Source organism: Ciconia boyciana, chromosome 4, assembly GCF_034638445.1.
Source record: "Ciconia boyciana chromosome 4, ASM3463844v1, whole genome shotgun sequence".
In the NCBI taxonomy this organism is placed as follows: domain Eukaryota; kingdom Metazoa; phylum Chordata; class Aves; order Ciconiiformes; family Ciconiidae; genus Ciconia; species Ciconia boyciana.
The window spans coordinates 43,002,810-43,019,156 of record NC_132937.1 but is presented as its reverse complement, the minus strand read 5'-3'; the positions used below and the strand labels follow the sequence as shown (position 1 = coordinate 43,019,156).

The window sequence follows — 16,347 nt, the reverse complement described above, 5'->3', positions numbered from 1 at the left end:
TACCCTTACTCTTGGTCTTCATGTATCTGAGGAAACTTTTTTACCTGTTTCAGATCTATATACTCTTTAACTCTTGCGAAAATAAGTCTGTTTGTATCCCTATTCTGTGAATTCATCCATCTTTTCTCTATTTGTATCAGAAGTCAGAGTTTTCTGATTCCTTGATGTGGTTTTATCTTTGCACATTTTTGGGGTGGTTTTTTTTTTTTTCCCCTTTTCCCTGGGGAGAGCCTTCCCCCCCGCCGCCGACTGAGTGCTCCCATGTTTTTGTAACTACAGCAATCAGTTAGCAATGGCTTCTGTCAGCTGCCAGTGGAGCTTTTCTGTTCTGTCTTGGGTTTGTGACCATTGCTGGTTTACTGACTTGCAGATGGAATGACAGTTTTCCTGGCTCTTTAGCACTGAGCACTACTTTTTAGATCTTTCTATGCTGTTACTAGTGAAATGTCCCATGTCTCTTGACCCGTATCTAACACCAAAAATTCTTTGGCTCGAAAGCCTGCGTTTTGCAGCTACTTTCCCCACAGGCTGATAGCATGTACAAAATGAGCAGTACTGATTCAAAGAATATTTCTTATTTGAAGTTACAAACTGAAGAGCTGCTTAATCTCATGGAAAGCTTTTGTGGCATTTGGGTTTGTTACTTTATATAGGTTGTGAATGTTTCCATTTTTTATGAACAAGACTTTTAAAGGTTTTCAAAGACCAATGACTTGGTAGAACTGATTCTGGTAGAACAATAATACGCTAAAGTGCCAACTTTTATGGTATTTTTTCTGTTTAGGAAAGTTTAATCTCATCCATCCTTTTGTCTGAGGATATGATCAATAGTACATATATCAGTGTGTGTTGATGTTTGTTCTTCCTGTTCCTGAGAACCTCCAAGGATGGACACTTCATAAACTCCCTCCAAGCCTGTTCTAGTGTGTTGTTGTCTTTTATCATTAGAAGATGTTTCTCAATATATAATTTAATTCTCCCTTCCTGTGTTTGATCTTCCCTGCTCTGTCCACTGTTGTTATGGAGAACACGTTTATCCCCTTAGTTGTCTCCCTTTGGCTAAATTAGCATAGTTTACTCAGCCTTTCTTTGTAGGTTATGTTTTCTAGAGGTCTGATTGGTTGTTGTCTTACAAATTCATTGCTTGGTCCACTCCATGTTACTATGGTTTTTGTTGGTGTGTAGCATCAAGAATTTTACAGTGTGGACTGTGTCCAGTATTTTAGCTGAAGTCCTAATGTACTGTGTAGAGAAAAAAAAAACACCTTCACATTTTTGATAGCATGTGCTTATGCTATGTGCTCATCTAAGCCTGTTTTAGAATATATTGTTTCCTATGGAAAATACTTCTGTTGTTTGTAAGGTGTGTTTGCACGTCTTACCTGCCCCTTCTCCAAAAAGAGCAGAACAGGCAAGGAACAAAAGCCTAAATTACATTTGAAGCCACTCTGTGCTCCAAGGTTGTGTGTGATCAAACTTCACCAGCTTTGTCCTCACTTGTCAGTTGCCTTGTGGCTTCAAACCCTCCCGTTTTGTAGGCATCCCATTCCCCTTGAGGGAGTCCATTACAGGGTGACAGTCCAGCTGATTCCTGGGAATAATCGCATTCATTTGTCATGTGTCCTAGTGAGGACTTTGGTTTCCTGAGAATACAATCAATAAAACATTACTGAAATGAAACTTATTACAAAACTCTATTTTTATACAGTCCCAAGTGGGACTGCAAAATAATCATCTCAATAATGTAGATGCCAAATAGCACTGGTGCTAGTAAGTATTGTGCTAGTAAGTATCAGTAGTGGGTGTGACATTTCAACCCTCTTCTGCACTGATGGTATTCTTTTAAAACTTGTCCTGTTATCATAATTGCAATTACAAAAAAAGTAGTAATTTTGGGAAGTTCAAACTCCACCAGAATGTGGATGTTTCTAGTAATCTAGGGGGTCTCCCTGTTTTCCAGTATTGACTAGAAAAAGAAAGAGTACCCCTTACTAAGTTTCTCATATTTATCAAAGGAAGGCAGGAATTGGATTTGAATCCTTTGTTGTGCTTTATGAGCACAAATTCTGAAATGAGTTGATTTACTGACCTCTTGGAACAGTGCTAAGATACGTAGATGCATTAAATGCTTTTTATTTAAAAGTACAAAGTTTTCTGTTTCTGGTGACTCTTAGAGGAAAATGTGATTTGTCTGACGGAAATGTTTTGAGTTTCATCAGCCTTTCATGCAATGATTTGGGTGTTTTGCTTTAAGATTTTTTTCCCACTAAGTTGATTTAGGGCTTATTTAAGTACTAGTTAAGAGGGCAGCAAAGAGTTTGAGGAGTCTTTTTTTCAGAATCTTTATTATCTTGCCAGTTCTTCTGTTAACCTCACCTTACAGTAGAATGACTAAAATGTTTCTCTGAACTTAAATTTAAAAAATCATTGCTGCAAGGAGCATCTTGTGCACTCTCAATTATACACACTCTACTTTATCCTGGTCCACAAAGACAGAAACTGCCCTCTGAGATAGCAAAATTACTCCTGAATCACTGGTTATTGCTGAACAAAGACAGAAATTCATGTTCTTTTAAGTCTGGCAGAACTAACTTCTGTGCCAGATAGCATGATGGTAGTAGTTGTAATGTTTCATAATACTGCTGTATCTTTTTCTGTTCTAAGAACTAGATATATTTGAAATAACTGTGAAGTCGTAATGCCAATGCATTTTCTTTAGTAGAATTCAAAAGTTAACCTGTAACAAGTTCTGCCCATCACAAAATGCTAGTATTGAGCTAAGAATGGAGCACCAAAAAGACAGAGGTTTAAGACCAATATTATAAGAAATATTTGAATATGCAATATGTATTAAAGCATCTAGAACAGCTTCTTGCAGATCTTGTTTTACTAAGAAACATTTTTACTAAGTGTTTTTCTTTTTGCTTTATTACATGGAAAACAAAGAGCTTTTCATTGAAAGATTTTTTTTTTTACATTTTTATTTTCAAATTATAATGTGTACAATGCTACATTTACAATGCATTTTATATAATTTATAAGCTTTCTCTCAAAATATTCAGTAGTGTGTTAAATATCTGTATCTAGTTATTACTGCAGAAAAAGTATCCATTACTGCAGCTGTAGAAACCTCTTTTTTCATAGTTTTAAATTTGAAAATGTTTTCTTTTTATGACAGGATTTTTTCCTTCACCATATACCTGATAGTACTTGAATTTTCATGTTCAGTACTTTCACTTGTGAATATAGGGTTTACCTGAAAGTTAGAAAACTGTATAAAAATCAGCTTATTGCTGAGGGTATTGAGAAGGTATTGATTTATTGTCAGCATGCTGATGTTTTGTTTAAAAATGCTCCGTTTGGGTATTACTTTAACAGTTGTAATAATTTATTGTATAAACATAAATTAATTAAGACTATTTTGCTTTTGCTTCTACAGTCCATACAGTGACACTGTTTCTTAATATCTTTGGATGTTTGGCCTGGTTTTACGTTGATGCTACACGAGGGGTTGATTTTGGATTGAGTATTCTCTGGTTCTTGCTTTTTACCCCTTGTTCTTTTGTCTGCTGGTACAGACCACTTTATGGAGCTTTCAGGTAACAACTTCAGCTTGACTTAGGATATTTAAAAACTTGTTGAACTGCATTAACGTTCCAGAATTTGCTTGATTATCATTATGATAATCCTTTAATATGCTTTCATTAAAAACAAGTAGTATGTTTGCCATTAATTCAGTTGTTGTATTTGAAACATGGATGGCAATAGTTAGGAGTATCATGGAATATCCTTTAAAGTATTTATAGCTTCTACCATTGACAAAATATTTGTAGGAAATACTTAACTTTGTATTGGGCTGATAACAATTTTAAAGAAAATTCTCATTAAATCTCTATCCCTTCACACCAAGAATTTGAGTAGGTTAATAGTTAAGAGTGTCTTAAATTTTTGGCTTCTTGAATGAACTTAATAAAACTCTACACTTAAAAATTGTATATTGTTAAGTGACCTACAGTGTCTGTAATTGAAGTAGACTGAGATTCTTGAGAATGAGTAGAGCAGGTATATAGTAATCAAACTCTAGTATTTTTCCTAGCTTTTAGCAATCTTGCAGACTTAAGCATGAGGTGTGGTAGCTTTGTGTTTAAGAATAGAATGGTTGGTTTGCATGCAAAATTAAACTTCTTTTCATGAAAATCAGCATGTAGAGATTCTAAATCCTGTACTCTTACAGTATTTCTTGGGAATTTTTTTTTTTACATTGAAGTGATTCAGGATATTATCAGTTAAAATGCACTAATTCTTGTAGAGAAAGATTGATGGCCAGAAATTGCAGTTAAGCGTAACCTTTAGACTAAATGAGATGTTTCTTTTTGCTAACTAAGGAGGTATTGCTGTACCCACACATCTTTGTGGAATCATACAGTTGCATTTGCTCTCTAGTAAATCCATAGCTTAGTGAATATTGATTGTTTGGAAAAAGAAAACTACTACTTGCATATTCAACTTTTGGTCAGTTGCTCAGCTGAAAATGAAATAGTTATTGAACTGAACTGATTGAATAAATAGAAATGAACAAACTCCCTTCTGCAGGAAGAGCTATTAACAGCAAAATTTGGTTCTGTGAGTTAACTAACTGATTTCTGCTTTCTTTAGAACCCTGGTAGTGAGCATATCATATGATCATTAGTTTTGATAGTAATAAGTTGAGGTCTTTGTTGAGATTTTGCCTGTACATTTATGTTTGTTTGGGTTTTTTTTTACTTCCAGTCTGTCAGGCTCGTGTTTTAGTAATTTAAACAGCAAACCTATTTTGTATATTTTGCTTTTAAGCAACAGCTGCTTCAGGATTCTGGTCTGCACAATGTTTCAGTAATTCCATATTAGATTTTATTTCCTTTTACAAGCAAAATATTTTCTTCCCATCCTGCCAGCACTGTGAACTTCAGTCTGAAAGTGGGGCAGAATTCTGATGTTCATGCATTGTAGCAAAACTTCTATGTTTAGTCTAAGAGGCCCAGCTGTGTGCTAACAGAACACTAAGGAATAGTATCTTGCTGCTATTCTCACCTCTGCTAGTGGTGCAGGTGGCAGAAATACTGTATTAAAGAAGAAGGAGCAGCTCTTGTAAATAAACACTTTACAAAACCACAGAATTAGTGATACTTCAAGTCACTGTCAATAAATGAAAGCACTTTTCCTCTAGTTAATGCAGAAAAAAAAAATAGATTAGTACGACAGTATTTGCAAAAAGTCATTAATTTCCTGGCTGCTTTAATCTTTTTTCCCCCCTCTTTCAGGAGTGACAGTTCATTCAGGTTCTTTGTGTTCTTCTTTGTATATATCTGTCAGTTTGCTGTACATGTACTTCAAGCTGCAGGATTTCAAAGATGGGGAAACTGGTGAGTATTCTGCTTGCCGTAGCGTTGTACTGTCTGTAAGACAAACACTCATATTTGATATAGCAACTGCAATACAGTCCATGTGTCTTTTAAAAAAAAAAAAAAAAATCTTGTGTTCACTGGAATTGTTAAATTTAGCACTCAAAAAACCCATCTTAATAAGGAAAAGTGGGTGAAGCATATCCCAAGAGTGTGAGGTACTTCTGTTATTAGGTCATAAGTTTATCCTTCAGTGTAAACCACTTTGAACTATTCTTTTACATTACCTCCTCTATTTTGGTGGTCTGTGGAGATGCTATTTGCTCTATATTTAAGATAAAGACATAAGCAAAACTAAGAGAAAATGAAAATAATTTAGACAGTAATAATAGTGTTTGCATATTATTTTGTATAATTAGTTATTTCTAATTAAATTAATATACTTAACTACTTATTAAGGAAATTTGGGCTAAAATTTGAAGAATGAGTCAATAATGTATTCAGGTGAATATAGTGGTACATCTTTGTTATTATTCAAAAAGCTCATTTGTCCGAGTCAGCTCCTTATTCTGTAATAGTTGATTTGTCTTTTTGATGCTTGTGAGTATATAGGCTTTTACATGAAGCTTTTATGTATATTATCTTTTATTTGAGTCTTTGAGGTATAATATTTAGGTTTTACAAGGAAAAGCTATTGGGAATCAGTCACTGTCCTTGGGAAAAAAACCCAACAAACTTGAATTAACTAAAAGCATGGTTGCAGTAGCCAGCTGGTAGCATGGAGAGCTATGACTGGCAGTACTGTAGCTGGGTAATGACACTTCTCTCTATCAGAGCTTTTTGCTGCTAACCTCCAAACATACGTAAGGCAGACAAAACAGCATTGCTTTAGAACTGTAGTGTAAGGAAGGATCCTGTTTTATTATTTTTGCTCTCGAATCCACTATTTTGCTTTTTCATAGATACATTGATTGACATTAACAAAATAAAAATATTTTAGAGGGCCAACTCTCCAAGTACGCGGAGTGTGCTTTTAAGGATACTTGGGGAAGTGGTATGAAAAGTAGCCAGATCATCAGAAAATGCTAATTACTGTTTGGATTTTGGAGTTTTGTGGTAGAGTCCAGTTGGACATAGGGGATATCAGAGCAATTTGAAACAGGTAGAGGAAAGTTTTAAGATTGTTTGGGTTTAGAGAAATTTTTTGCTTTTTTTTCTGTGGAAGAATCTCTTCTGTGTTAATGTTTCATTTTTCTTAAGATAACCTGCTTTTTGTGGTTTCAAGTTTGATACTGTATTTTTCTGTTGGTGTTTCAATTTTGAAGGATGGGGAAATGTTTGAAGTAGATACTGATATAGCAATCTTTTCTATTAGTTAATCTGATGCTGTCTACTTCAAAAAATTACTATATTAACCTCAATTGAGAAAGCATCACTGTGTGGATACAGTTAAATGAGTGTTCCAACATAGAAGCTGTGTGTGGTTGGCATGTTTTTGTTTTATATTTAAAGAAGTTAGAAGCTATGTTTTTAGGGACATTTTCTCTTCCACGAAATCATGTAGTCTTAAATCAGTCTGAAATGACAGTATGACAAAAACAACCCCAAAAAGTTGATGAGCAACTCTCTAATTTCTTCACAATTTTGCTCAAGGATAATAATCTTTACTACAATTTTTCATATAGTTTCACTGCATGCATTGGGAAAAATGGAAACTAAGCTCTAGAAGCTTATTATAGAACCGAAATATGCTTATGTAAAATTCCCATGACTTTTTCTTCAAATATATTCAAAGTTGATCAGAACCAGGAGGTTATAAAGCTTCCCTTGATGTGGATACCTGTGGTTGAATGGTTCATGTGCTGTGCTAGTAAAGTTTGTCCTTTCTTTTTCCTTCAGTGGGTGGATTTCATCTCTTACTGGTCTTAATAAGAGTATTCCTGTTGGCATTATGATGATAATCATAGCTGCACTTTTCACAGCATCTGCTGTTATCTCATTAGTTATGTTTAAAAAGGTAAGTTAGATATTATTCCCCTCTTCTGTTTCCTATGTTTGATCTGGATTTTGCTTTTCTGCTTGAGAGAGGTACTCTCTCACAAAGTAGTGGGGATTAAATGATATTCTTGTGGGTGTGCCTTACCTATTAACAACTGTACTTTTTTGCTTATACTGTTGTGGAGTTACAAAATGCTGTTTGTACAAGGCACTTATTTTCTGCAAACTAAAATGGGGAAGGATAGCTCTGAATAAGAGAAATTGGAAGGTAAGCCCACAATGAAAGGGCAGGTGAATGCACTGGACGCTATGATTGTTCCTGTAGATGCCAGGTTGTAATTTTCAAATCTGCGGTGATTCATCAGGCTGAGTGAAGTGTGTTTCAAATGATTGCTAAGTTTCAGCTCTTACCAAAATCATTCCCATTAAAATCAATAAAAGAGGGAGATGCCTGGCACCTCAGAAAAGGATTTTTATTTCTCTGCTTCTTTTATTTTAACATTTTGTCAATTACTGATTGCGTAGCATGAGAGCTCAAAGAAAGATGCTTTTTTCCATTGGTTCCTTTTTGAGAATTTTCATCCGGAAGACCTAAGTTTAGATACTAACATGCTAGTAAGTTTTTCATGTTGTTTAGCTAAGAAGTAACTGAGAATTCTGCTGGTGATGTGCTGGCAATTCTAATAATTCAACCTCAATTACAGTTATGCTTAAAGATTTTCACGTACCCAAATTCTTCTGGCCTATTTACTGTAAGTTAGAAATTTTAAGCATTGCCTGGAGATGTCCCTTCTCCTTATCTGTTTTCTGCATAAATAGTCAGGTACAGGAGAAAGAAACAAGCAAGAAAAATGTATGGTGGATCATTTTTTACCCTCTTCCTACCATATGCATCTGGATTCCTTGCAAAAACCTGCATACTCAGATGTGACTTGGTGTATCTTTATGGATGAGAAATAGACACATTTGTAACAAAGAAAAAAGTTACAACATTAATTTTCCTGCTACATTTAAATAAAAATGTCTTTGCAATATTATTTGAGAACTTTATTGTGATTTGATTGAATATGAATCAGAAATAGCATTTTAATTTTAATATTCAGGTAATTGAAAGTTACTCAGGATTTGGGGTTTTTTTTTTGTACTAGAGGTTATACGCCAAATTGTTTAGAGTATTTGTAAGTCATATTATTTAATACCTCTGCTTATTATGCAGAGCTATTGGTCATCACACCAGTTCAGCAGATACATATCTCCATTATTAGGATGTTTTATACTTTTTAATATTCAGTCATAGCTTAGCTTGTTCTTGTAACTGTATCAATCAGAGAAATTAAAATGTTTCTAAAAATTGGTGTAGAAAAAAGTTCACCAAAATGTTATTGACACAGTGGATTCAAAACTACTTCTTTGGCTTCCTGCTGTTTTTTTTTTAACATGCACACTTACTAACTCTTTTAGTGAGTACGACAAATCGTATACAAAACAGAAGACATTTTTGCAAGCTGTGAGCTCTGCGTTATGCTAAGGATGCAGCCTGCTATGTATTTAAATATCTTATTTCTGACAGTAGATAGCACACACATTTTAGTAAAGACCTATGAGACCCATCTTAACTTGCCATAAGTTACAGTTATTCCTACAGTTAAATGGTGCATGCAGCAGGGCAATCAAAAGTTGTAGGATTTGTGGAATAAAAGTCCATTTACTCATTTCTGGATCCTCCCAAACACATGAGCAAACCAGATTTCCCCACCACACGGCTCTGCTTCGTGTTTGAGAATTTGCTATTAGTCTACCAAGAAATGGAAGGCTCAGCACTGTTCTTTCACTGCTTTTCCACCTCCCTAGGTGCATGGTCTCTATCGCACGACTGGTGCTAGTTTTGAGAAGGCGCAGCAGGAGTTTGCAACAGGAGTGATGTCCAACAAAACTGTACAAACTGCTGCAGCCAACGCCGCATCAACAGCAGCAACCAGTGCAGCTCAAAACGCGTTCAAGGGTAACCGAATGTAGGGGAACATAAAAAGTCATCACAGTTCTCTTCGACTGTACTTTATTTTCCAGTCACTTCTTATATTCCCTAAAAGCCTAGATCAAAATTCACACAGCATGTTTGTCTCTTCTGCAGCTGTGCATGGGTAAAATGGGAAATGTTTTGTTTATTTTATTATAAATTTATTTATTTTAAAAAGATAACATTTTTTTGCCCTTCTTTAAGATGTTGCATTCTAGAATATAAAGCCTTCCATATTTTATGGAGGATAAATAATTTCAACAATTGGCCTGAGAATGAATTGTGGTGTATAATGATCAAATACATGTATTAAGAATTTGGAAGGTTTTTTAGTGGTTCACTCCGGTATTTTTTTTAACTTCAGGAATGCACTTTGGATCAATTATTTTTCTTCGTAAGGACTGTTTTCCCTATTTCTACTATAAGAAGTGGGGTAGACTGAGAGATGTAGAAAGTTAGGTTTGGCTACTGCTTTTGCAATTTCAGCAGCTGCTGGAAGACAAATACAAGTAGGGTAGATATTATAAATTCTTTTCTTGGGGTTTTTTTAGGATAAGTCTTTTGATATAAACCTGTAAGTTTGCATGAATACTGTTGAGTTATTTGATCTTGTTTAAATAGTGTTTTGGTCCAGAATTTACCTGCGCCACTTTATAGCGTTTGTTTGTATCTATTTTCATGGAGTATTCTCTACCTGTGAGAAATGACTATGGTGCATAAACATTCTCTGTAATAGAATGTGTAATGCAGTGTACAGTTTAAGGAAGGTAACTGATGGTTTCAATCACAGAGCTAAATGATTATATATTTGCTATTTTTAATTTCAGTATTCATGTCTTGAAGTAATAATTTTGCTGGAAAAGAAACCAATATTGACTTTTAGAACACTAGTTTCTTGCCCTCCTTCTCTCTTCTACATGCAGTGGTATTTTTGTTGTATTTGGGATTTTTGGGGGTTTGGGGTTTTTGGTTTTTTTTTTGTTTGTTTGTTTGTTTGGTTTTTTTTTTTTTTTTTTTAAGTGTAGATTTGTGTTTAACAGTGGTACTAAATCTCTAGCCTAGTCAGTCACTCTGTTTACTGCTTGTCCAAAACCCTAAATATACAGTATTTAATTTTCTAACAGGAATATTGTCTAAAATGAAGCTTTTTAAGCAATGGCATTTAACAGATACTTGAATTAATTTTAACGTTAACTCAGCCATCTCTGTGATGTGATTTAAGCTGGGGGAAAAAAGCTTTTAAAGTATTTTGAGTTGGAAAAGTGAGAAATCTTCATCTTTAACAAAGTTAAATTTTAACTCATTGAACTGGAGGCCTAAGAGGTTAAATTGGTGCTGTGGAACTGAACAATCCGAGATGGTACATACCATCATAATATTATAGAATATAATCAGGTTGTAGTACAACATCATGTTTCTCTCCTTTGAAGACTATTTATATTCTTGGGTTGCCTCATGAGTCTTATGCACAATACTTTGGCTGTTTTTTCAAACTCCGTTTTAGAAAATGAAAAGAGGAAGGACCACAACCTGTAGAAGTATACACTGTGGCTGAAATGAATTCAGCTCCTGTGGCTGAAATGAATTCAGCTCTTAAGGTGAACCACCTTTGGTAAGACAGCATAAGATTCTGAGACCCCTCCATGTTCTGAATGTGGACTGACATTCATAGATTCTTTTTCACCACACTGTATTCATAATAACAGAAAAGCATTACAAAAAATAAAACCCTTAGCTTAATCCCTGGATCAATATTGTACTGTTAGCATGAAGTCCCTATTAGTCTCCTTTCTTTTACTAATTTCTTTAAATCCAACTTGAATTGGATAAATCTCGTAGTTTCACCTATGCTGAAGTTCATACTAATGAATATACTATGTTCTAAATGTTTTCTGCATCATGAAGTTAAAAGCAATTTAAATACTCTGTGTAATAGGGGCTCTAAAATTAGCATATTAGTGGACATGCTAGCATTGAACTTGAATTTGTGTGTAATGTTATTAAAAGCTTTCCAGATGAAAGCCATCATTTTCTGTTGAGATTGGGCATCATCCTTCTAGCAGCTGTATATCAAGATTGTTCTTTTCACAATCTTTTAAACTTAACTTGAAGGTTGTATCTAGGAACTCTATGGATTACTTTTAAATCTAAATTTAAGCAATTCTCTTGGTATCTCCTGGATAGGAATCCCAGGGACGTCATCCTTGCAGTTTAACTTAAGTTGAAAATTGCATAATAACATACATTACCAGAATATATTATGGAAGAAAACATTAGGAATAAAACCTGAATTTGGCAGGTAGATTTTTTTTCCCAAATGTTTAAAGGCTCTCTGAGAAAACATATTTGATGTTCTATGTACAGGGAGCATTGATTTGTAATGTCATGGGTTGAATGTATGGATTTAAACCTCCTAAGTGAAATTCAAGGTTCAGTTACACGTGAATTGTTTAAACCAGAAATCTCTGACACTTCACAGCCCAAAAGGGAGGGACAAGTTTGAGTTGAGCTTTGACAACAGGAGGCTGATATTTGTTAAAATATTTTGTACCTAACGAAAACTAGATTTTACAGTCTCTTATTAATCAATCAGAGTATGGCGCCCACTTAAGTTGTCATTTTGTAGTATTGTGGCGAATCGAGTACAAAGTATGAAGTTTAAACACTGGAATGTTGGTAGTCATTGATCTGTAATTTAGGAGTTGGTTTTATTTATCCGAGGTATGTTTGTATATTTTGTAAATTACTAACAATGCTCTGCCATCCTGGTGAATGTCATGGTTCTGTACAAATGCACTACTTCTGTCCCTCTGTTGCATGTCTGAGTAGTTCAGAAGTTTTGTATATTTATTGTATTAACACAGTGTCATAGAATAAAAAAAGACTTTTTTCCTGGGTGTTTGCTCTGTATAGGTTTGACCAATATAGGGATTTTTCTTGTAACGGTCAGGATAATGTGCAGGGTGGATGATCTATGTAAAAGTCTCACTTGGTTTTTATAATTCTGTATATAACTGCTGTAATTCTGCTGAAATGGGGAAGCAAAATGTCCACATTAGGATATTGAGAATTAGTCTACTCAACTCTTACAAATAAGATTCTTGTAAAGAATTTTGCAGAAGATTCAAATCTTGCAGAAGATTCTTGCAAAGAACACTTGCAGCCCACTTTCTTGTGCTGTAAACTCACAAGGGTTAAAATCTAAACATGTTCTGTCATTGCTGAATGAAATTCTACAGGTATTAATCCTAAAACACTACTGAAAGTAAAACAAAGTTGCTGAAAACAGCATTGTTTTGGTAGCATTTATTTTCCTAATTTCTGCCTAGGAGTTGACATTTCTGTATCACTGCTGTGTCTTGCTGCCTTTTTTTTTGGCACCATCACAGTCTGTTGATTTTTTTCATATATCAACTGTAACACCTGCTCTCTAGTACTGAATTTATTACTGGGTTTTCTTTGAAGGGCAAAACGACTTCAGCTAGACCACTGTGACATAGTTACACTTGCAAATGCACAATACAGAGAACAGTGCTCTGAGGTAGTCAGGATTATTTTGCGAGATAGCAGATGTGAGTTTTTGAAGACACTTGCACATGCATGCATCATTTAGTAGTGAAATTCATCAACTTGATCTGTTTCTTTGTAATTTACAGATTGAGGATGACAGTGGCAGCAGACTAAAGGAACGTTTGTTGTACTTCCTTGTAAATGGTAAGCACAATTGTGCAGCATGACCCAGTCATGCTTTATGGTTAGAATTATTACACAATTTAAGTGCTGTTGAGGGGACGTAATTCCTCTGGTTTGCTGAGGCTAGTTTTCCTCAAGAAGTTGTAAGTATGAAGTTGGGAAGGCACACACACAGAGAAAACAGCATAGGGAAGAGAACTCTGACTAAAAATACTCAGTGATACTCCTGGCAAGATATTTCTGTTAAGCAAAAGGCACACACCTAGAGCATTCTGGTTATGAATCAGTAGTAAGGCACAGTGGATCAGATAATTACAACAAACGTGTGTTAGGTTTCACTCAGTTTGTATTTTTTTCTACAAATTAACTTCATGTCTGCAAGTAGCTTTTATTCTCATCAGTAGAAAAATCAGAAAGACTTACAAAAGTGGTGCAGATTTCTGACCCAGCAGCAGAATACTAGTTTACCTTTATGCTAGGATTAAACTAGATGCCATGTCACACAGTACTGAGGAAAAAAAAAAGTATTGATGCTAAGTATGACTCGTGGATCACGGTGCTGTACATTTTGTTCTGGAAAAAAAAGAAATTAATTGTCCAGCTGTTTAATGGAAGCATATACAGCTCGTCTAAAATGTGCTTTTTGTTGGATGAATGGATAGTGATTACACCAAACAACAGTGCTTTTAATTTGTTTGTTTCACCGTCTCTCAATACACTTGGTGCTGCAATGTGACTAAGGTGTGTATATGTATAAAACATGTACTGTCCTGCTTTGGTGAGTGTTCCTATGTGTTGCTGTTACATCACTCAGAAGTGAAGTTACATCACTTCAACACGGAGGAGTTGCTGTGCAAAGAGTTGGGAAGACCAGGTTTTAACTTATTTGTACCCACAGCTCAGGAAGGGAAACTTTCAGCTGGTAAGATGGGAAATTTCAGAGACTGATTTTTGGTGATGAAGTTGGGAGGTTGTATTAGTCATTTGGCAGTGTGCTTGGAACAGGGCTAATGTAGGCCTGGAAAACACAGCCTGCTTTAGAGTCCAGTTACTTGTGACCATTCACTCAGCTTTTCTGCTTTGCAAATGTGTACAGCTGGAGCTGGGTAGGATATACTGGCTGGAGCCCAGGGCCATTTTAAAAAACAGCTGCCTCTGACCACTGATGCCTCTGCGGCATCAGCTGCTCTGCCACTGTTTCAGCTGACAGTGCTGCAAGTAGATTTTACAATGTTTATAGCCTAATTAAACAATCATGTATGGTCTGAGCTGTAGTCACTGCACACACGCCAAAGCACGCGTTGCCGTTTTGCAGTGCAGGGCTGTTGTCTTTGCTGTGCATGTATTTTTGATGTTCTAGAGAAAAAAGTGGATATGCTGGATTGGGCAGTGGGGTAGTACTTTTTGTCCAAGGTAGGGGAGCAACTGGAAGTGCTCAGAATAATGTGATTAAATTTGGAATTATTTTTCCTTTACCTTTCTCAGCTAGACCAAATTACTGATCCCACTGCATCTGAGTGATACCTAAAGCTGGTTAGGGACAACGATTCCTACGTTCTCAGAATTTTGATATGATGATACTACAAATCAAATAAAAGGCATCTATTTGAAAACAAGCTTTCAGTGAATCACAGGAGCAAGACAACTTTATATTCCTGTCCCTCTGATATTAATAATACACATTCACTTTCTCATTGCATCACCATTCTAAACCTAGCTGGAGCTTGGGGAAGAAGTTACTAGAACACAGAAGTCTGTAATAATTCACACAATTAGAGAACTGAACTCTGCGTTCCCTATTGCCAACTCCATTAAACTTACTGAAAAAGGGAGTTAATGTTTTTAGCTGTACAAATCAGTGCTTTGTAATTTCTTTCGGCAGTATTTTGTATTTGTAGAATAACTGCTCTATCTATACCTGCTTTGAAATCCATACAGATTACTACTGTGCTGGTGCATTGAGTGGCACCCATCCCCTAACTTCTTTTGGACTGTAGGTTTCTAAATGTTCCAAGTTTTAACCAAGAGCTACTTCTTGGAAGTTTAGAAATTGTTAGAAGTGTAATTAAACTAAATGCAGTTAATTTATATGTAAATGTAACAGAAATAGACCATAGCAACTATGAGAAAAAAGTGATATCCTGACTTTTCTGTGAACTATTGGAAGCCTTAGTTGTAGTTCTGTCTTAAATTTGCTTAGAGAACAGTATGTAACCTCTCTCTGGTGTTCAACGAGTCACAGGTGAAAGGGAAGACACATTGCAGCAAACACCATTTTAAAGGTCTCTGTGATTAAGCAATATTTGTTTTACAACCTTTGCTACCCCTTTTCATGAGAAGGGAACTGCAGTGCTTTAGTTGCAAAATGAAAAACATTTGTCAGACATATTCAATTAGAAAGTCTCTTTAATGCAACTGTATTGTATAAGACATAGCTACAATTTCAGATCATGTACTTTTTGATCAGTAAGTGGTAATAATTGTTGAAGTCAGATGGAAGTCTGAAACACAAACATCAGTGGGCTGGGATCTTAAATTCTATTAAAGCTACCTTGCTGTGGCTCAACTTGTCTGGTATATTTGAATTAACATAGTCGGACTCCTGTTAAAGTTTGAAAACTCGCATTTTAATTGAAATTTAGATTAAAAATAACACATTAGGTACATCATTCATGCTAACAAATGTACATAGTGGTGACTCAAGAACAGAAAAACAGTACCACAAATAAACCATGGCTCAAAATCTACTCTAGCTGGATGGCCGCAGCCACTCTTCCTATACAAAGCGTCTGTGGTGTATACGTTGCTGCCATGCTCTGCTTTTGTTGTGCTCTGTCCTTTCCTTGAGGTAGGCACCAGCGCCCACTGCTTTCAAGGAAGACTTGAACTCCTCTCTGTTTACCACTAGGATGTGGGATACTCTGATGTGGGATAACAATGCAAAATGGAAATGACTTGGCTGAAAAAAATTCTCAGAATCCAGAGGACTTTATTAACATAGATACAAAGGTGATATAGACAACCCAGAAATAGCTCAGTAGCAATGTTTTTTGCAGTGCCACATTATAAATAAAGCACATTAAGAAACTTTGCTGAGCCTTTTCAGCTTTTAGATTGTATATTGCCAGAGATGGACACAGATTCACATTTGAATTTTCTGTATTATATAGATCTGAGTATTACAAATCAATCTAGAAGAGATTTTTGTTAAATCTTTAGCTGCTGTTACTACTGTTGTATTAATCTTCAAAATCAGTG

General features: G+C 35.4%; 1 protein-coding gene across 1 annotated transcript in view; it reads left to right on the top strand.

Moving 5' to 3' along the window:
* The window catches only part of SCAMP1 (secretory carrier membrane protein 1), a 45,058-nt gene extending 32,770 nt beyond the window's left edge, over nt 1-12,288 (top strand). The window contains exons 6-9 of the mRNA XM_072860708.1: nt 3,440-3,599; nt 5,301-5,402; nt 7,281-7,398; nt 9,231-12,288. Coding sequence (XP_072716809.1) covers nt 3,440-3,599; nt 5,301-5,402; nt 7,281-7,398; nt 9,231-9,395 — 545 coding nt within the window. The 3' untranslated portion in view covers nt 9,396-12,288. The remainder of the gene's footprint in view (nt 1-3,439; nt 3,600-5,300; nt 5,403-7,280; nt 7,399-9,230) is intronic.
* Nucleotides 12,289-16,347: the final 4,059 nt, after the last annotated feature.